The 22,583-nt window shown below is 42.2% G+C and overlaps 1 protein-coding gene and 1 pseudogene across 2 annotated transcripts in view; one reads left to right on the top strand and one right to left on the bottom strand.

The window, feature by feature from the left end:
• Positions 1 to 22,291, bottom strand: part of MYH15 (myosin heavy chain 15) — a gene marked incomplete at its 5' end in the record, with an annotated part of 275,049 nt that extends 252,758 nt beyond the window's left edge. Inside the window, 11 exon segments of the mRNA XM_082460984.1 lie at positions 5,653 to 5,748; positions 5,826 to 5,889; positions 8,972 to 9,037; positions 9,041 to 9,064; positions 10,903 to 10,944; positions 10,951 to 10,996; positions 12,918 to 13,021; positions 13,025 to 13,069; positions 14,526 to 14,675; positions 18,083 to 18,189; positions 22,171 to 22,291. Of these exon segments, the coding sequence (XP_082317110.1) occupies positions 5,653 to 5,748; positions 5,826 to 5,889; positions 8,972 to 9,037; positions 9,041 to 9,064; positions 10,903 to 10,944; positions 10,951 to 10,996; positions 12,918 to 13,021; positions 13,025 to 13,069; positions 14,526 to 14,675; positions 18,083 to 18,189; positions 22,171 to 22,291 (865 nt within the window).
• LOC309660081 (pancreatic progenitor cell differentiation and proliferation factor pseudogene) lies at positions 17,152 to 17,906 on the top strand (annotated as a pseudogene). Its single transcript has one exon. The product of its transcript is annotated as a pancreatic progenitor cell differentiation and proliferation factor pseudogene (transcript).
• Positions 22,292 to 22,583: the final 292 nt, after the last annotated feature.

The following is a 22,583-nucleotide window of genomic DNA, read 5'->3' as shown; positions in this document are numbered from 1 at the left end:
TCTGTGCAAGCTCAACACTGGGCAAACACAGAGGGAGACAGAGCAGGGGGCAAGAACGCCACATGCCCAAGGACGAGAGGACCAGGTGGAGGAAAGAGCCAAGATTCAGGAGGGGGCTGGTAATAAGACAGAATGGTGAGCCCAAGTGCTACATATGCATTTCTCCCTCAGCCCCTCCCCGCTTCCAGATGCATCATTTCTGCACGTCACTCAGCACGCCCGATGGACTTTCCTTCTATCTCCTTACAACCGGAAACATGGCTGCCGCAATGGTAACCATTCCCTGGAGCAGCTGCCCTCAGCATAAAGTGGTGGTTCCAGAGAATGTCAAGGCTAGAAGCATGAATGAGGAACTCTGAAAGGCCTTTAGATCAAACATCTCCCCCGCCCTGGGCCTTATCAAAACTTATTTTCAAGGAACAGTACATTTTAACTGGTTTGAGGCTTGAGGTTATCTCAGAGGAGTATCATGTAAACGGGGATTCCTTTATTTAATTAATTTCTTTCTATCGCGGGAAATGGCCTTGAGAGAATGAGAAAAAAAACTAAATGCATTTTTATGAGACACTATTGGAGTCAGAGAGACTGTCTAGGCCAGTAAGGGCCCACACGGAAGATAGTTGACCAGGCTGGGGCACCTGGAGGACGGGAGGAGGCAGACGGGGAAAGGGGGTGTGTCAGGAAGTTTGGGGGTAGGGCAGAAAGAGAGGGGATGAGGGGATGCTAAAGGTAAAAGTCAACTGCTTCACAATTCCAAAAAGTGCAGGTGTCAACCGTTATACAGGTTCATTTCTAGGGCCCACTCTCCAGTAGGAGATGCAGAGAACCCATTAAGGGTGAGTGTTTTATCACTCAAGGCTTTGTTTCATGTCATCCTGACATTAAATTTTACTTTCTGAATGGCTGAATGTTCTCCAAGACAGTGCTCACTATGGAAAGGAGAGAAGCTGACACTGGGCCAAAAATAAACAGTTTAGGATCTCACAAATGAAGTTCTGTAGCTAGTGCCTCTATGCCACATCACCCGTCATTACCTGTTCCTCAGTGCTGCCGTGTACAGCTGAAGAGGTTGTGCACTGCCCAACTTCAGAAAGAATCATTCACATAGTCTACGGTTTGAATTGCATTCTCTGGAGTTGGGAAGCACACAATCTGCACAATCATACACACATCTTATGCCCGCTAATAACCAGTGGGGAGAAAGTGAGTAAAGATATGAGACTAGTTCAAGAGAGACTTAATGGGTAAAGAGGGTAAACTGAATATGCTCCAGAATAGGAGGTCCAGACTCTGACCATTTCCTTCCCCAGAGGCATTCAGGGCACCAGTAGACATTCTCAGGCGCACCTCTTGGCAACTACCACTGTGTATTACTGTCACTTTATGGAGTGAGTTCTCAGAGTATTAGGCAAAGTGTCAAGGATTCTAAGAGTCAAGGACTTGTTTCCTGACCTCCCCTCCTGAAGTTTACACAACAGTTGACTAGCAAGAGTGAGCATGATAAATAAATATAAAGAAAAAAATCAAATAAAAGAAGAGAAAAAGGAAGATATATGCCAGACCAAGATATACAGATGATGTTGAGAACTAAAGGATTTCAAGGAGCCTTATCTGAAGGGACTGGGGAAGTGGGTTCTAGCTGTACCTGGAACAAGGATCAGCCTTAACTGAAAGGAAAGGGGAGATGAGATCTTCCAGGCCAGGTAGAGGTTAAATGAGGACTGGCTCTGGGATGACACATCACTCCATTTCCTTGGCTCCTTCAGTGGGTGGCCAGCCTCTGCTGTCATTTTTCACACCCGATTCGTTTGTCATACACAAATGCTCCTATTTTTGGAAATTTGGACACAGTCCTCATACTGCTAAGCCCTGCCCTCTTGTGTCACTCCTCAGGACACTCTAAAGCTCTTCTTTGGCAGCCATGAATAGAAAGAGTTTAAAATTTTTAAATACCCCCAAAGAATGACAATTAGTGCCATAAACAAATGAACTGACAATACCCAACTTGCACCACCAGATGTCAGCCTTTGTACACTAATCAATTTCAGCAGCCCACAGACTGACCAAAGTACATGAATTCATGATAAGCATGAATTTTCCATAGCAGCCCAGTCTTCAGATGGTTCTATTAGTAAACAGAGAAGCTCCAAAAATCTTGCAGTCACTGTTGGCACTTACATTGGACCCTATGTGTCAGATACCCTGCACAGCATAGAAATGAGTGTCAAGAATGTTAGATTTGGCAGGGCTAGTCAAAGGAAGACCAAAAAAACAACAACAAAAAAACCCCAAAAACAACCTGTTCCAGGGTTAGGTAGAGGGAAGGTGGGAAAGAGAGTAGATGCTGCTTTCTTATCACCAGCTGCACCCATGGCAAAAATAACTGTCCAGTTTGTAGAGCTTTCTCCATTTGGTGAGAACAATTTGGAGTTGAAGACCATGTAGTCAAAATGCTGCTGGATTTATACCATACTTCATCTAGGCATAATGAGCTGGGGGGGGTTGTTCCCCATCAATTTGCTCACCTGGATCTCCAATCTCATCCCACAGTCACTCCTGTGGGAGTACCATTGTCCTCAATGACAGATGCAATACCTTTGAAATCCAATCAGCTTGTCAATCTCCCCTTCCAATGACTTTCCATAGCACTCGAGATGTAAACTCTCGTCATAACCTGGAAGGTGCTGCTTGGTCTGACCCAGCCTATCTGCCTGTACATTACACCCTCCACCCCTCCATTCTGCCCCCCACGAAGGCCATTGTTCTATTCCAAGAATAAACCAAATGCATTCCTGCGTCAGGGCCTTTGCACTCACTGTTACTTCCTCCTGGAAATTTCTTCCTGGAAATCTTTGCCTACTTGTTCTCTTACTCATCCAGGTGTCTGGAAAAACATTGCCTTCTTCTTCCCCGCCACCTCCCTTGCCAAGAAGCTTTCGGGATCTTAGTTCCTTAGTTCCCTGACCAGGGATCAAACCCGGGCCCCTGCAGTAGGAACATCAAGTCCTAACCACTGGACAGCCAGGGGATTCCCAAAACATTGCCTTCTTAGAGAAGTCTTATCTGACCCTTCTGTCTAAAATATAACCTCCTGGGGAGTTCCCTGGTGGCCTAGTGGTTAGGATTCCAGGCTTTCACTGCCGTGTCACCTGGGTTCAATCCCTGGCCAGGGAACCGAGATCCTGCAAGCTGTGTGGTGCAGCCAAAAAAATAATAATAAAATAAAATAAAATAGCAAAGGAAAACATTAAAAAGATGAAAAGACAACCCTCAGAATGGGAGAAAATATTTGCAAATGAAGCAACTGACAAAGGATTAATCTCCAAAATTTACAAGCAGCTCATGCAGCTCAATATCAAAAAAACAAACAACCCAATCCAAAAATGGGCAGAAGACCTAAATAAACATTTCTCCAAAGAAGATATACAGATTGCCAACAAACACATGAAAGGATGTTCAACATCACTAATCATTAGAGAAATGCAAATCAAAACTACAATGAGGTATCACCTCACACCAGTCAGATTGGCCATTTACAAACAGTAAATGCTGGAGAGGGTGTGGAGAAAAGGGAACACTCTTGCACTGTTCGTGGGAATGTAAATTGATACACCCACTATGGAGAACAGTATGGAGGTTCCTTAAAAAACTAAAAATAGAACTACCATATGACCCAGTAATCCCACTACTGGGCATATACTCTGAGAAAACCATAATTCAAAAAGAGTCATGTACCACAATGTTCATTGCAGCTCTATTTACAATAGCCAGGACATGGAAACAACCTAAGTGTCTATCGACAGATGAATGGATAAAGAAGATGTGGCACATATATGCAATGGAATATTACTCAGCCATAAAAAGAAATGAAATTGAGTTATTTGTAGTGAGGTGGATGGACTTAGAGTCTGTCATACAGAGTGAAGTAAGTCAGAAAGAGAAAAACAAATATCGTATGCTAACACATATATATGAAATCTAAAAAAAATTTTAAAATGGTCTAAAGAACCTAGGGGCAGGACAGGAATAAAGATGCAGACATAGAGAATGGACTTGAGAACATGGGGAGGGGGAAGGGTAAGCTGGGACGAAGTGAGAGAGTGACATGGACATATATACACTACCAAATGTAAAATAGATAGCTAGTGGGAAGCAGCTGCATAACACAGGGAGATCAGCTTGGTGCTTTGTGGCCACCTAGAGGGGTGGGATAGGGAGGATGGGAGGGAGACGCAAAAGGGAGGAGAATTGGGGATATATGTATATGTATAGCTGATTCACTTTGTTATAAAGCAGAAACTAACACACCATTGTAAAGCAATTATACTCCAATAAAGATGTTAAAAAAATAAAATAAAACAACATCATCCAAACCCCATTTCACTCCATCTCCTCACCCACTTTATTTTTCTCTATAGACCTACCATTCTCTGAAATTATATATTTCTTTGTTTACTTGTTTGTTACCGTCTTCCATACTAGAATGTAAGCTCACGAGGGCAGGGACCTGTGGGTCTTGTTTACTTCTCTATCCTCCATGCTTAAAAAGCAGTGTATACATAGCAGCCCCACAATAAATATTTGTTGAGTGAATACAGGAAGTCCGTTCTCTTACCCTACAAGTTGCTTTTCCATTTCTGTTCATGGCACTACTTTTATCCTAGTCAAATTACCAAACTTGGGAGTATTTTTGACTCAACACTTTCCCTCATTTGTACATTTTATCATTGCCTAGACTTTTCTATTCTTCCATGAGCCCATCCCCTTGCCCTCTATTCCCACAGACAGTGCCTTAGACAACTGTCTTGTCATCTCATCCTGGGACTATTGCAATCACTTCCCTCAGTATTTCTGCCTCCAGTCTATCCTGCCCATCACACCAGCCTAACTGCCACTGCCCTCAACAAATTACGACCTCCTATTACCCCATCCCGCCCCACAAAACACAGGAACACACACACATACACACACTCACACACACACATGCACACAACACCCTCCCAACTTCCTGAGTTCAGACACCATCAGAATAAAATCTCTACTATTCCTCTATGAAAATCCTTTCCTCCAGTTCGTCTGGTCTCTCTGTTCCCTGATCTTGCCTTACCTTTTCCTGACATTGTGTACACTGTTCCTCTTACTGGAAATACCCTCCACACATTACTCTGGTTACATCCCCTTCCCAATCTCCGTATCCCAACCCAAGTCCTCCTTTCTTTATAAAACTCCCATTAACCACTAAACACCATGGTGATGTCTCCCACCTCTGGCCTCTGGTCTCTAGCACCCACTTAAATGATTAGTGGTTTTAATCATTTAAGGCTTTAAAATTATCTAATGCTTTTTACACACAAACACACACACACAAGCATGTGTGCACACATGCATACACACACATTCATTTACCTCTGCTGGGCATCCTACCCACCTCCAAATACTACCAAACTGAAAAAAAGTGCTACCATTTACTCTCTACCCATGTAAAATTACAGAACATTGGTTCTATAATTGGTTCAATTTCTTAAGTTTTAGGATGAACAAACTGAATCCTAAAGAGGTTAGGAGACATTAAACAGCACTTTTCCAGTTCCAGTAATCTGACTATTGTCTCTTGTTTTAGAATGAACTTCAGCTCCAGAATAATACACTTACCATGAAGTTCTTTTTTCCCAGACAGCATTTGATAGAATATATGGTAGTTCCTCTCTCCAGGCTGCTGGAAAACCACCCGGGATTTTTCAAGCAAATCTGCATGATGAGACATGAGTAAAGATTCAAACGTAGGTGTAGAAGAAAAGTAATTAGACAGTGCTGTGGCTACTTACAGATGTCGATGTCTGCAGATGGCAGCTTGCCTCTGGCACAAAAGTGCATCCCGATGAACTTGCCCTGGGTGGACACAGAACACAGTCTCCTATTGAAACATTCCAAGCAGTTGCAATGGCTTCATTACACACATCACTCCCAAAGTGATTACTTGCCCCAAAGTTAAAAAAACGCAACACGGGTCTGTGATGGCACCAGTTAATGTCGAGAGGCAGCTGGGGTGTCATCAGGACTAGCCGTGGTCCTGGAGTCTAGCCTCAGACCTGCTGATTGCTGGCTGTGTCTTCTTTTTTTCTTCTTATTATTTTTTTTTTGAAGTGCAGTTGATTTAAAATGTACTAGTTTCAGGTATACCGCAAAGTGATTCAGTTATACATACATATATATGTATGTGTGTGTGTATATATATATATATATATATATATACATATATATATATATATATTCTTTTTCAGATTCTTTTCCATTACAGCTCACTACAAGACACTGAGTATAGTTCCCTGTGCTATACAGTAGGTCCCCATTCATTATCTATTTTATATAGAGTTATGCATATATATTAACCCCAAACTCCTAATTTATCCCCGCCCCCTTGGCTGTTCATTCTTGCGTGCATTATAGAATCTCTCTGGGCCTCAGTGTTCTTATCTAAAAATGAGAAAAATAATATCTGCTTGGCGTATTCTTCCATTTATTAAACAGACATTCGTTGAGCATCTGCTATGATCCAGAAAACCTGCTAGGCACTGGAGATACCACATTAGAAAAGTAGGTGTGTTCATGGCTCTTCTAGATTCTAGGTGTAAGCAGCTAATGTAACAGCTCTAATGTAGGAATATTTGGTGTGTTTTGAAATCAAAAGAAAAGGCAGTTGTGCAGGAGTGTAGCAAGTAAGAGAAAAGGGGGCAGAAAACGGAGTCTGAGTATAGGCAGGCAGCAGGCACCATATCAGGTAAACCATGTGGCCACAGGAAGGAATGGGGTTTTATTTTGTGCTGAGAAGACATTGGGAGGTTTTAAGCGAAGAGTAACATGATCTGACTTGTGTTTTAAACACAACTTTGACATGAATAATAGATGGGGCTCCCTTCCTTCCCTGTCAATGAAAAGCCATAAGATAGGATCTAGTGGGGCAGAGAGTCTGCCCAGAAGTGACAGAGCCCAGGTGCATCAAGACACGGCCAAGGAGGCAGTCCAGGGGGCTAGAGCCCGCAGGATGAGGATGTTGGTGCAGAGGGGAAGGCAGACTGGTAAACATGTACCCATGCGAGGAAGGAATCAGACCAGGACTGCAGCCAGGCAAGAGAAGGAGAGCGGCCAATACAAGGTGATTAAGCCATTAAGTTAAAAAATGCAGGCTAAAAAAAAAAAAAACAAAATGCAGGCTACTGGGAGTCACACACACAAACATACGCATGTATATATATACACATATATGTGCACATATGTGTACCTCTATGCATGTGTACATTTACATATAAATATGTGTATTGTCAACTGAAAAAAATGCACAACCTAAAAGTTGAGAACTATGTTTATTCGGTGGACTTTCTGAGGGCTTAAGCCCAGAAGACAGCCTCTCAGGTAGCTCTGAGGGGCTGCTCCGCAGAGGTAAGGGAGGTCCCTGGATATATAGGAGTTTTTACAGCAAAAACCAGGTAGTTAGAACATCGAAAGATTACTGCTAATTAAAGAAAATCAGACATCTCAAGTTAATGAATTTAGTGCTTTTCTATGTATGGGAAGATGCAAGAGTCTGGCTCATTGAAATTGTTCCTTTGATATGCACCTTAACTATCTAGGGCCAATATCTTGCTTTTCTCCAACCTGAATCCCCTCAGGGTGCACAGTGGTGGGGTAGGGGGCGACTACAGTGGTTGATGGCTTGATGGCTGCAACATCCTTTTTTACTGATATGGCAGGTGACATTCTTTGTTCATAGTATACATACAGAGTATTAATCGAAAGAATTTAACCTGGATTTCTTGATTTTTTGAACCCCCTCTTCTCTTTCCTTCTCCCTTCTTTCCTTCCTTCTTTCCATTCATCCATTTTGTTTACTTTGCTTTTCTACTTCTTTCTTTCCTTCTATCCTTCCAACTTTTTTCTTGTTCTTGGTCTTTTTCAGTTGCTTTCTTTCCTTATTTACGTTTCTTTCTACTTACTGTTCTTTTCTTTCTTCCTTTTCTTTTACTCTCTTCCCTTTCCTTTTTCTTCCTTTTTTCCCTCTCTCTCTTCCATCCTTCCTTTTGCCCTCTCGGTTTTTTGGGTTTTTTTTTCAGCTTTCTTTCTTTCATATTTAAGCAGAAAATCCCTCCACATTCTAACAAATCCCAAATCTAGCAGTTGTTTTATTGCCCAGTATTAGTACCTGTTATGCAGCCAGACATCGCAAGCAGATGCAAGTGTAGTCAGGGCAACTCTAAGGCTTTGGAGGGAAAACAGCCAAATCAGCAGGAGGCTGTTATTTAATTATGCCTAGAGACTCAAACAGGAAGCCCTCTGCAAATTTCCTTGTAAATTATATAGTGGCTCCCTGCCACTCATTCTTGGCATAAAACGGATTAGTGAAGCTTGAGTTTGAAATCCAAATCCTTCTTCTATCATGGGACTGCTATTTATCAAAAGCTACTTTAAAAAGTGCTTTCTCCCCGTGCCCCCCAAAAAAATCCTCAATGAAAAATATGCGGGGGCAGGGAGGCCATAGGCAAGAGTAGAAACAATAATTGTAGTAAGTGAATTTGGAAGTGCTTACTAAAATGACTTATTACAAGGAGTATAGGAAATTATGAAGGAGAAAGTATTTACAGATCTGTAAAATGTACTAAAATATAAAACATTATTAGCATTTGCTGAATGAGCTTCCCTACTGGGAGTAGAAAGGAATTTGAAACTATTGAGATAAATATTTTCTTCCTGAAACTGACCAAACAGCAGAAGCTTCTCAAGTACACATTTCTATGTATTTTTAATTGTCTTAATGATGAAACTGGCGGACTTCCTTGAGGAATCTAATATTATGAACATTAATCAATAACCTTCTTTGATGTTCTAAAACTTTTTTTGGATCTGTGTGCTCAGGTATGAATTTTACCTTTTGCTAAAAACTAAAGACTCTGATATATTGCTCAATCATGTTACTTACAAAGCGAGAGGAGTTGTCATTTCTCAGGGTTTTGGCATTTCCAAATGCTTCCAAGACAGGATTCACTCATTTGATTTGATTTTGTAGAGTCCCCTGGGATACAGGTAGGAGAAATACAGCTGATGAAACTTTTCCCAGAATTCTGTAATATGGCAAGCCCTCTACACCCAGGTCAAAACTCATTCTTGTTTAGGTAACCAGTAGCCAAAAACGACTTCCAAATTTGGTGATGAAAGGTTATTTTGGAATGGGAACTCAAAAATAAATGGATGAAAGATTGATAATATATGACTCCCCATGACTTTTGTGGGAGTTCATTTATTTGCAATGCTTCTCTTTTGGTTGGCATTGGCCTGAGTAGGAAAAGAAAACTGATATTTTACCAAAGTAAACAACAACAACAAATACCATAGCCTATTTCCAAACTTCGTTCCATATATTCCCCCTCATTGCTAATCTGCCTCTCTTCCCATTCAATCCTCACACCTGGAAATTTATCCAAAAATAATACAGCAGACGCGGCATTATTAAATTACATTTTTGCTTGCTATTATTCCTAAGTAACCTAGAGGTTCATACCAAGCAGTGACTTGAAATGGTATTATTGGTCTTGAATTTGAATCATATTGGCTCAGGCTGATGGGCCAAAGCAGGTCACCTACACTGAGCGAGTGCTAATGACCACTTAGCACCTAAACTGCAACATAGCTTTGTTTTTTTCCAGTCAGCCTCAAAGATACATTTTATGGGGGGCATTTCATAGTATGTGGTATTTAAGAATTTATAGATTTACAAATACTATATTCCTTCTACGTATTATGGGTCTACTGTCCTTTAAATAAATAAAAGGGCTATATAAGCAAAATTTTTCACAGAACTTTTATGTATTATGTATTGTGTTATGTATTATCATCGGGCTCAACGGTTAGACCAAACAAACAAATGCACACAAAACAACCTAAAATGTACACACAAATGAAGTAATATCTAGTGAATAATAGAATTCAATGATACCTAGAGAAATCAATCAAATTCAGGAATGTGGTGGTTGGAAAGAAACTTTCTATGGTGTGGAAATTGGACTAGATTGCTATTTTGATATACTTCTTATCTTGCAAATACAGCAGGAAACATCTAGGATCATACTGAAAAAGCAAAGCAGCAATGTCAGACATAGATGAGAGGCTCCAACAGCTCAGTAACTCATTGATTTTGAGTTTTTCTCAGCATTATCTAATCTTATTTTGCATACCAACTCTCATGGTCTAGGTATCCTCAGATTATTACCATCAACCTGTTAATGGAGCTAAACAAAGTAAGCTAAAGCAAAAATTACCAAGGATAAAAATAATTAGAGAAAGAGAGAAGGTAAAGTTTTCAGAACCTAGAATGTGATTGAAGTTGAGGGTACATCCATTGGGCATTTGGGATTTGGTCCAGAAGTTAGTGGTAAAGGAAGCAGAGTTCTTTCTTTTTTTTTTTTTTTTCAGAGTTCTTTCTATTGGTACATATTTGAAGGATTCTGACATCTCACAGTAGCTAAAGAAATACCACAAAGAAGATATTCAATATTAAGAAATATCAAAAGTGGCCATTCAAGGCATTGGTAACCCTAGTTTTGGGGGAAGGTGGTTTGGATCTTAAGTAGTTAATTCTCAGAGGGTCCAAGCAACAAAGATCAGGCCAGTAAATGCCCCTTGAAACAGATCTGAAACAAATTATGTAATTTAATGTTTTCGGGTTATTGGTTCAGAGTACTTGATGATCCTTCCAAGAGGCAAAGGAAAAATGGGGAAAAATAATTTTCTATAATTTTTTAATTGTTCTATGGTGCAGTTTCCTCCTTTCTCCCCATAAGTGATCGGGGCAGAGCCTCCATGATTAGCAGATAGGGCCACCCACCTTTTCTGCCAAGATGTATAAACACTTACTGGCTTTTCTCTGGATTCACCCGTGGTTGCTATGGTGGCAAATTACTAGATAATATGTTTGGTGTTCACAGTCTTTCCAGCACCAGATTCTCCTCTATGATTGGAAATTCAATGACACAGTTAACTGGTTCAGATTATAAATGCAATGAAAGATAAATAGTTTTAACCACATAAGCTAAGGCAAGAGGGAAAGTTTTATAGAAAAGTGGAACTTAAGAGGGAACTTGAAAGAGATGCAGACATTTAGTTGGTTGGGAGAAGGAGAAGGACATCTCAGGCTAGAAAAATATCATGAGCAAAAATCTGGAGTAGGGAAAGATCAAAGACTTTATAAAAATAAGAAGCCTGTTCCTCATGGTCCTGTTAACAAAAAGCTGAAGAGTATCTTTGCTAATTAGAGATAGGTCTCCTCACCACCAACTGTTCAAGAGATTGTCACATATGAAGGCTACCATCACATGGACCTGGCCTTTACCTTTGATAATCAGCTAACTTTGTAATGTGGAGAGGACACAACGGTGAATTTATAGCCTCTCACCCAAAGCGTCATAGGATCAAGGCCTGCCTTTATCTGCCTGAAACTCCAGAAAATAGTCTATCCTCTCTGCAAAGGGCTGAACTTTAACCACCCTTCTAGCTCTAAGATTCTGAGACCTATTATTTTTCTGGGGATGGCTGAAGCCAATGGACAGCCCACCACATGAGGCGGCATCATCACTGCATAGGAAAGGCAAGAACTTGAGCATTTGACTGCTTCTCGAGTCCCAGCCTCTCCCCTCAGCCACCATACTGACAGTTCACCTGGCCAGCCAATGCTCTTCCCATCAAAATTAACATACAATATGGTATCAGTGAAATCCTTTCCATCCTTCTTCTTCACTCCCTTTTCTTGTCCCTCTAAGCCTCACCATCTTTTAGTTCCCACTACTTAATGTACCTTGGCCTGTCCCATTCTGGCTGCTCACAACAGCACGTTATCTATTCTGTGGTCATACCCACTGGACTTTCAGTCTTTCCGCCCAGTTAGCCAGACCAGAGAACTTTGAAAATGATCATTTGGACAGGGAGCTCTCTCCATCAAGAAAATGATTAAGACCAGCATGTGCACTGCAGGTTCCAAAGGATCTTCTAAAATGGGAGGCAGCCTAGCTGGCACCATATTTGGCTAATCACTGACTAAAGTGTTATGACAATTTCCTATCTTACTCTTGCCTAGAATGTATTCGGTATCTAAAGAACAACAATTCAAAGGCAGTGAATTTATGTTTCATATCCAGTGAAATGTAAGTGTCTGTTTCGATTGAAACTCTCACCGCTGGCCAAAAAGAAAAAGCAAGGCAAACACTTAACGTGAAGAGTACAGACTGATTCTTTCAATCTACAAAAGAAAGGAAAATGTCAGATCATTCTTCTACCAGAGCTGCCATGTATTGGCATGAACTTATTCAAAATTTCCTTGGTTACGGTTTGAAGTCAGACACAAGGAGAAGGATTTGCTCTGTATACAGTTAGAAAAAAATACCATTTCAATGGTACAAAGTAAAATAGATTTTCTCTTGACTCTATGTAGGCCAGTCATAAGATCATACAAATTCTATCACTCTTTCCTTGCTCCAAATACAAATGGTAAATGACGAATGGTTGACATATCGCTATTTTAAGCCTTTTATTAAGCCTAGTGTAATAATAGCTACAGAATAACCTCTTGTGCCAGACATTCTAGCAGGTACTTTTTGTAATAAAAGCTGACATCTACAGGGGGCTCACTCAGGGCCAGACACGGCTGAGCACTTTCAAGGCATTATCTCACTTAATTTGATATGCGAGCTAATCGTCCCCATAACCCTAGGAGGTAGGCCCTATTTTGCCCACGTTTTATCCAGAAGGAAACGGAGGCTTCAAGTGATTAGGCAACTATAAAGGCCATGCTCCGCTAACAATGCCTACCTGCCTCTTAGTGACACGGAGAAAAAGTAGATCAGATATTTTTACCCTTCATTTTGCAGGGCAGCCACTTACTGTGAAGCATAACCTGAAAGGCATTACTGGCCACAGCGAAGATGTGAGGGGGAGCCTCTGATCGCCTCTTCCCTTTGTAGACAGCTTCCACTGCTCTGTGTTACACTGGAAGCCACTTTTGAGGGTTGATGCTCACACAGGAGAGACCCTGACAGAAGATCAGACAGAAGACAGAAGATCAGAAAAGATTTCCGAAAACAAGTTAGGAATACTTCCAGGTTTGTCAGCTCTTTCAATGTCAGGTAACATTTGCTCGAATATTTACTTATAAAGGAACTAAAAGAAAGAGAGCTTTTGGATTCTTGCACAGCAGGGACTTCTAATAGGAAGAGACAGAACCAGGTTAGAGTAACAAGGGGGCCTGGGATTACCTCTCCCCTGGGAGATCTGTCAACCACTAACTTGTCTGACACACACACACACACACACACACACCTTTTGAAGACAAGGAGGACGCTGCCAGCAGTCTTGTTGATTTTGGTAACCAGCTCTCAGGCATTTGAGGCCCAAAGCGAATCTGTGCCTCAGCAAGATTAGGAAGCTGATGCTTAAGGCACTGGGGTAGTAGCTCATGTGGGTCACTCAAACCGTGGTGGCTGGACCGTGGCTATGATACGTGCACATCTTAACCGCCAGAACCTGTGAACGGGATCTTATTTGGAAAAAGGGTCTTTGCACGTGTAATTAAGGTAAGGATCTCGGGATGATATCTGGATGGGCCTTAAATCCAACAGCTAATCACCGTATAAGAGACGCACAGAGGAGAAGGTGATGTGGAGATGGAGGCAAAGATTGGAGTGACGCGGCCACAGGGAATATGCCAAAAGCCACCGGAAACCGGCACAGGTAAGGAATGATTCTCTCCTAGAGGCTCCAGAGGGAGTGTGACTTCTGAGTTTATTTGATCTTGGACTCCGGCCTCTAGAACTGTGACAGAATAAGTTTCTATTGTTTTAAGCCACCCTGTTTGCGGTAATTTTGTTACGGCATCTTAGGGAAACAAAGACAGTCACAGCGTAAATCAGAGCGCCCAGGAGCAAGCTGGCTGCATGGCAAGGCTGCTACAGCAATGGGTCCCAAATGCCATCATCTTTGCCTAATCTGCTCAGTGCAGCTCCTGCTGAATAGATTCTGAGTGAATTAAAGAAGCTGAGCAACCAATCATCACCAATTTAATGAGGATGAAAAAAAATTATTCCATTTATTGAGCACTAACTAGGTAACAGGCACTGAACTACATGCTTTACATTCTTTTATTCATCCTCCAAGCTACCATGGAGAGACAGGCATTATTATCCCACTTTACAGATAAGGTGACTTCAAGAAGAAAACTACTAGTAAGAAAGAGAGGTGGCATTTGCACATGGGTCTATCATGCTCCAAGCCTCATGCCTTTACTTTAGGATGAAAACCTGTGGGAAGGGATATGAATACTGACCAAATAAAATTGGGGAAACGCTAAGATAATGTCCCTTCCCAGTGAGCATTTCTCAAGGATTATTCTCATATGAGTATGCTTAAATTCAATATCTTTTTCACCCAAAAGACGGCTGGGACATCGCCAATGTGATGTCAGCATTCTGTTTCAGGAGTGAAGCATATACGCGTACATAGATCATCCAATGGTTATAGCGCCTCTTCAGGGCGTGCAGCACAGATGCTTTATTGAGGCGAGTCAGCATTGCCATGTCTTCAATCATTTCAAACTCTGGGGGATTCATCTGCTGGATTTCGTCCTCCTTGACACTCAGACTCTTCAGAGAGGAGAAAAATGTAAGATATATTCCCCTGTTTCTTCTATGCTCATTCATTTTTGCCATGCATTGGGAAGAATTTTCAAGGAGTTAAGAAAAAGATGCCTCATTAGAGGATGGAGCCAGAGGAAGTTAAACCAACCTGTTTTTTCCAAGAAACAGGTGTTCCTCCGACTCATGTTCTCTCCTTGCCCGAAGATAAAGTTTTTTAAAAGTGATTTTGTTGAATCAAAATTTTCTAAATTGCAATGCCCTGATCCTGTGGCTCCTCAGACTCTGATTGCCCCTGAGAGAACACACATTATATTGCACATGATCTAGCCCCTCTCTAGATGTCTCAACATATCCTAGAGGTTTAGAAGAAGGAATTTAGAGTGAACGATCAAGGAGGCAGACTCATCCTTCCAGACTTAGTTTAAGACTTATTCTCTTCCTCAAGCCTTCCCCAACTCCCCCAGCTCATTATTTTTCCTTCCTTAAGTCTTTTACCATATACATAACCTGTACTATCTTGATAGTATTAACTCTTGTGTATGTTTTAATAAGTGGCTGTGTTAAACTATTTCCCAGCTAGATTATAAGCATCTTAAGAAGTAGTCTAGATGTTTTCTTCTTCTAAAGTTATTAAAGCCCTTATAACAATGCTAAGGACATAGTAGGTACTCAATAAGTATTGATATCTTAATTAATATGGCTGCATTGCTACTACCAAATAGTTGCTTAGAGTTACTCTCAGAAGTTTCCTAACCTCATTTCCTAGAGCCCTTTTCCTTGATTAATGCATATTGGTGTCAGCTGACTGCTCCATTTAATCCCAGTTGGTAATAGCTGCTTCTTCTGAGGCTCCCACACTCTCAATATTCCTGATCTCATTCCTATCCATGGTCTTCTTTGACATTGTTCAAACAGTAATCCCCTTTCTTTTGAGTCCCTTTCAGTTTCCATATTTCATGGACTCCTTCTCTCCCATAGAACATAATCAGGTCTCTTTACATCGAAAACCTCCCCTCAGCTCTGATTCTATTTTTCTCTCCTTTCGTTACCAACTTTAAGTATTACTCTCCACCCACTGGCTTTATTGCCTTTGTTAATGTTACAAAGACCGAAGGTGATGGGAAGTGTAGTCACTTCTAACATCAGGAGGAGGAAGCCTGGAGCCAGGGGGATGCAGAGTGGGGCTGGGGGGAACGGGACCTCCATTAGATGGTGAAAGGTCAAGCAGAACAAAATCACCCACCTTTAGACTCCTCTTTCTACATCATTAACTTATTGCTTTCATGTTCTTCTTCCTATGATTTCTTTCATAGTTGTAACCACATTATATTCACAAATCACCATAAAGGCTGTTAAAAAAGACAGCAGTTTTTAAAAATGTGCTCAGAAGAACAAACTTCTCATCTGGAGGCCTAATAAAATTGAACTGGACACAATCAAGAAAGTGAAAAGACAACACACAGACTGGGAGAAAATAATTGAATCCCTTAGTTTCCTTATTTAAGACATTCTGAATTTTTCCCTTGCCTAAATATGTATATTCCTATTGATAAGGACCAAGTTCTGCCCTTAATTCCATTAATTAGTTATAAAATCTACCTAACTTGTGATTTTTTAAATGTACAGACACCATCAGGAAGGCATATAAGACATCATAAGTGGTAGTTTTTGAGTGGCCTCCAGAATTTTACAATTCAGATGGCAATGCTTTAGATCATAAATTGTCTAAATACAAAGATAAGGGCATGAAAAAGACAAACTTTCTTGATAATGATCGTACCTGTTTGTTACAGGATGTGGCTTGTTATGGAGTTGGGAAGGGCAGAATTGGAAGGAGATTGGTGAATTGCATATGGGCAGGAAATCATCTGTAAAATCTATAATGAAGTGTTCATCCAAGTCAGGGCAGAAATAGGGCCCAATTCTCTGCCATGGAGCTGGCAGGCACCTGAGGTCAGTGATGCAGGCACAGGTTCTGAGAGTAGGCTGTCTGTACAATATTGCCCTGTTGCTCTGAATACCTTGGTGACAGGGAGAAGGTGTTGGGGACTGTTACAGCCTCACTACACATTCTCTCTATGACCCCTCACAGTCTAACTTATGCCCCAACGCTTGACCTAAGCTTCTCTTTCAAAGGTCATAGGTGACCTCCTAATTCTGAAGATCAAGGCTCTCTCCGAGCCCTAAATCTCTTTCTCTAGTATTTGACATTATTGACCATTCTCCCATTTCTTGGATCCTCTGACACTGTTCTATTTTTATTCAGATTATCCCACTCTTTCCTGATCCTACAAACATAGCTTGCTTCACAGTTCCTAAGGTCATTATTTACTCCAAGAGGCACCTTTAAAAAAGAACTTGAAATACGATGGAAGAAGTGGAAAAAGTTGTGCATTCTAGAGTCAATGAGCTTTACCACTGGCAGCCGGTTTACTATGATTCTTCAATGTTCGTCATTACATCTTTGACAGTTAAGTGGAGGAGCTTCTTAAAGATTAATGAGGGCCCCGCGCGTCTGGGTCGCGGAGCCGTCGGCCGCGGTCTCCTGTGCAGATGGGCTCAGTGGCCTAGCGCCCCGGTCCCCGCCGTCCGTGATCGAGCGCCGAGGCCCGCGAGGGGTCGCCGCCGAGGTTTCCACCAGCCCACAAGCAAGAGCATGGCAGCCATCCCCTCCAGCGGCTCGCTCGTGGCCACCCACGACTACTACCGGCGCCGCCTGGGCTCCACTTCCAGTAACAGCTCCTGCGGAAGTGCCGAGTGCCCTGGGGAAGGCATCCCCCGCCACCCCGGTCTCCCCAGAGCTGACCCGGGACACTGGTGGGCTAGCTTCTTTTTCGGGAAGTCCACTCTCCCATTCATGGCCACAGTGCTGGAGTCCCCAGAGCACTCAGAACCAGCCCCGGCCTCCACCGGCATGATCACCTGTGACCTGGCTCGGGAAGCCGTGGGGAAGCAGCAGCCTGGCGGCCAGCCTGGCCAAACCAACTACAGGCCCCCGTCCTGAGTGGCCACCACCGGCTGCCGGGCTTCCTCCCAAGGCGCTAGGCTCATCAGAGCCCCCCCTCCTTCCCCTCCCTGAGAGAGCAGGCTGCAGCCAACAGAAGCAGTTGGGTTTTTAATATCAAAACAGCAAAACACCAAAAAGGAAGTTGAGAGAACTCCACTCTTTACTATCCAAGCCACATGAGAGCCTTCCCGGCACCCCCTAACTTGTGCCTTGCACCAAGTAGAAAATAAACTCCAAGCAGCCAGCTAAAAAAAAAAAAAAAAAAAGATTAATGAGTTTTCTAAAGTGTATCAGTGGCATCTCCTACTCCAGGTTTTTAACAAAACAATTGGAGAAAGGACACACCTAATTATTAAATTAAATAGAGAACTTAGTCACCAAAGGGCTGAAATAAAGATTTCTTTACCTTTCCATCTGTTGTCTCAACAATTATTCTGCCATCATCTCCACTCCCTTTAATCTCAGCCTCAACATAAGCGTTCTTCACATCATGAATCCAGCATTTCTTCTTCCCTACAGAGGGGAAAAAAATGGACTTTTAACTACAGTCCCTGTAGGAAATGTACATTGAACACTTTCATGCTGATGGACATGGTCTCATTTCTGCTAAGTCTGCTTGTTGACCTGGCGTCACCAATATAGGAAGTTGCAAAGTTAGATAAAATTATGAACGCTCACCCTGAAGATAAACCCACATAAGGACTGTTTAGGAGCAAGAAGCGTTTCAGCAAGTGGAGATTGGGAACATTTTGCTACAAGACGGTTACCTGCCAAAGCCTTACCCACCCCTCCCAGTCCCCACACTTACCTCCCACTCACAGCCCCAGGTGCTTGGTGGTTGGCTTGGTGCTCTTACCCTTCCCAGCTCCCCTCCAAAAAACTTCCCTCAGAAACGTCTGGTTGCAACTAAGTGAAAATTTAGGTTAGTGGCCATGTCTGTCTGTCAGGGTTTCTTTAGACCTTATTTTTAACTTTGGAATGAAAGCCTGCTAAGAGAATTATACGGTAGACTTGGAGGGGGGAGAATTGAGGAGAGAGAATACGGATTATTTCTGTCATACAGCATAACTGATTCATATTATTTTTCCCCATATATTATTTTTCTCTCCCCCTGCCTCCTCAACCCCATGTCTCACGCCTTAGCAAAGCAGCCCTCTGCAAAGCGATCAACCAATAAGAGGCTTTGGGTGACACGAGCCAGAATTCTTATGAACGTCTGAGGCAGCTTCTCTTGGCCTCGCTGGGATGCTTCTCAACTCCTCTCCCACCTGAGGCAGATCGCTAGGGAAGATGAATAAGAAAGGGTCTCTTAAAGGAAAGTGAGTCTTACCAGAAGCTCCCAGAAATCCCCATTCACAGCTCCTCAGGTAGATAGGGGGGAGGGGGCAAGGAGAGCATTTGGCTGGAAGAGGGAAAATCTGAGCCCAGGGCTGTGGGATGCACAGGGGAGACCCCACTGCAGCCACAGCACTGGCGGGTAGTGCCAACTCCATCCCACCTCCCCAACACGTGAGTGACAAAAGCTAGCGAGCCTCACTGATGCAGGGGGGGCAGCCTCGCCAGACGCTCTCCCCAGGGGTGGACGATAGGACCTGAGGACTGAGTGCGGAAGAAGGAGGTGAAGCTGGGCAGCACGCAGCCCTCTTCCATCACACTTGTCTCTGAAAAGAATTTCATTGCTCACTACTTTCCTGCCATCACCACCTACACTGTGCTCTCTTTCCCTTTCCCTGGTTACAACCAATTCACCACTCAAACTGCTGGGCAAGAGGATTTTTGTATTCCTATCTGACTGATTTTGCATTTGCTTCTACTTGGTGTTTGCATTTTAAATACTGGTTTTAATTGTACTGATCATTTTGGGTTTTTTGCAAAAGCTAATTTGGCTTTGTGTTATGTCTATAAAAATAAGCTTGTTTTTGAAAAGCACCTATTTGCATACATTGTGTGTGCTTAAGGTACTGCATTTTAAACCAAGTGTTATTACTTGAAAGAAACATGGGTACCACCTGGCACAGATTTCCCTTTTGTCATTTTTATTTTTTTTAGAAAAAGAACCTGGGAAGAGATTAAGAGAGTTGTCCATAGTCACATAGCTAATTAGTGACAGTCATTAGAATAATGACACTAGAAATTAGGTCATTTACCTCGTAAATCAGAGCTTTTCCACTAAAGCATTCTTCCTCTATATTATATGCTGAGCTTTTTTCCCTCCAGTTTTTCTCTCAGAAATTATGTTCATCACCTGCCTCATGATTAGCTCTTTCTTTTATCACCTCTGGAAACAGTGGGAGAGAAGAATTTTTGGAAGCACTTACCTACCGGAGACTGAGTCCCAGAGAAGGATGGTTCTGAAGATGAAGTAAATAAACTCAGTCAACTTTTAATTCCTTGCATTCTCATGAATGATTGCAAGGATGGAAACATAGACAGCAATGGCTTTGATTCAGGCCACCTGGATTTTAGGCCTGGCTTTACTAGTAACAAGATGTAAGGCAATGGCCTCAACTCTTTGGGCCTTAGTTTTCTCATCTGTAAGCTCAGGAGGTTTATCTCTATGATTTCATAGCTTTAGATGATTAAATATATTTTCCAAAATAAAGGTAACATGTGTTTATTGCAAAAAAGCTTGGGCTTCCCTGGTGGCGCAGTGGTTGAGAATCTGCCTGCCAATGGAGGGGACACGGGTTCGAGCCCTGGTCTGGGAAGATCCCACATGCTACGGAGCGACTAGGCCCGTGAGCCACAATTGCTGAGCCTGCGTGTCTGGAGCCTGTGCTCCGCAACAGGAGAGGCCGCAATAGTGAGAGGCCCGCGCACCGCGATGAAGAGTGGCCCCCACTTCCTGCAACTAGAGAAAGCCCTCGCACAGAAACGAAGACCCAACACAGTCATAAATAAATAAATAAATAAAATTAAAAAAAAAAAAAAAAAAAAAGCTTTAAAAGTAGAGAAATGTGTAAAGGAAAACATTTTAAAATAATCACCCATAATGGAACAACTCAGAGATAACCACTGTTATCTATCTGAAGCATTTTTTTCAAGTCTTTTTTCTATGATATTAATCAAAATTGAAGTAATACTGTATTCAGTTTTGTAGTTATTTTAACTAGATGGTTTACTCGTTCTATAAAAATCATTTACATTTACCTTGAAATGGTGTTTTGTTTCTATTTCTGAAAGCACACTTCCTCCCTGACACCCAGCAATTCTAGTTTTCTAGGTATCATAGTAATGCATTGTGTTTATTTTTCACATTTATTGTCTTCTTTGATCCTCATGAAGGAAGGTAGGCAGAGAAAGCATATGTTCCCATTTGAAAGATAAGGAAACTGAGGCTAAGATAAAGTGATTTGCTCTAATTAGCCAGAAAGCGTCAGGAACAGGGAATTTGAACCCAAAACTACTTGCCAAATACTCTTATCACACAGCTTCCATTTGGCCTGAGTTCAAAAAAGCAGACTCCATTGTCTACTAGCCCAGGGGGATGAAAAACTTCTGCTGACTCTCCTCTTTGTGCTGCCAATGCATTTCTATGAGGAAGGATTGTTTGACCAAAAAAAAAATTAAAAATTATGTGGATTGTTATATTTTAAGGAATTATTTACAGTGCTGATTCTACTAAATGTATCATCCAATTATCTCGAATGTTTTGGCATTTTGATTTTCTCCCTGGTACCACTAGGATCTTGTCCCTCATTATCTAACTACTTGCGATAAGCTTCTGCATGACCAGTTCTGACCTCAGGGATAGTTCTGTTATTGTATTTGATTTGATGGATTATAATTAGCTACTCTAAAATCCAATCACAGTAATGACATCCAATGACTGGAAACTGGGAACTGATCCAGGACTGGTCTATGATGGAAATAGAATGTGCTACCTAACTGGCTTGAATTATAATTGGTCATATTAAAGCCTAATGTTGACTAATTCGGAGTACTAGAACAACTCTCGGTCGGGGTTTAGGCTGTGCTGTCTAATACTTTTTGGACTTGAGATATATAGGTGGCTTGATGCTGGATCACACTGTGAATCTGACTCTAAGTCTCCAATTAACCAAAATTCAGAAGATGGCCATGCAGCCCAGACATGTAAAGAAAGAGGGGGGGAAATGTAACATTTATTTAGAGATTTTAATGTAGTACTCAGCCTTTATCTTATGGGTAAATCCTCATTAACCTTTGTCCTTGCCTATAACTGCCAAGAAATTATTCAGCAGGGTGAGCAAGTCTCCCAATTATCTTCTGTTTAGTGTTGGCTGAGTGACCCTCCTGACCTAGAAGACAGCCAGAGGGCAAAGTTCCAGCATCAGCAAATCCTAAAGAGAGCCCAGGACAGCTTCTGTTTCTCCCGCCTTCCTGGAGCCTTTTCCTTCATTCTTCCTACCAGTGTACCAACTCCCCTGCAGTCTCAGTTTCAGCCCCCTCCCTCTACTCTGCTATTTACCCACATGAAGAGGCTTCTGAGAAAGACTTTATCTGGGGTCATACCTGGGTTGTCTGAATTATAATAGTGCTCCCTTGAAGAGAAAACCTGTTGTAGGGCCAAGTAAGCAGGGCTTGGGCCTGGGTTGCCTCCCAGGCCCTCCTGCTCTTCCTTGCAAACTTCCATCTTTACCCTCCACACCCTGAGCTCCTCAACTGCTCAGTGGTTCATAGAGACAGATTGCACCCCAAGCAAATAAGTTAGGCTCCAGAACTGATGGCTTCTCTCCACTGATCAGAGAGCTGCCGCCTGGAAGCAGTAAAATAAAGTGAAGCCAGCAGGCGCCACAAGTCTTGCCATCGAAGGCCGTGGTCTGGCGCAGAAGCAGCTCGGCCTCACTTCTTCGGAGGAAGGCCGCGGCCTCGCCAAGCTCTGACAGGTCCATCCTCCTTTAAAGTGATCCACTAAATCAGGCTGA

The sequence above is a fragment of the Balaenoptera physalus genome (genome assembly GCF_965194825.1).
Source record: "Balaenoptera physalus genome assembly, chromosome: 4".
Lineage (NCBI taxonomy): Eukaryota > Metazoa > Chordata > Mammalia > Artiodactyla > Balaenopteridae > Balaenoptera > Balaenoptera physalus.
Note: the sequence above shows the minus strand (reverse complement) of the source record. Positions and strands in the feature narration are given on the sequence as shown.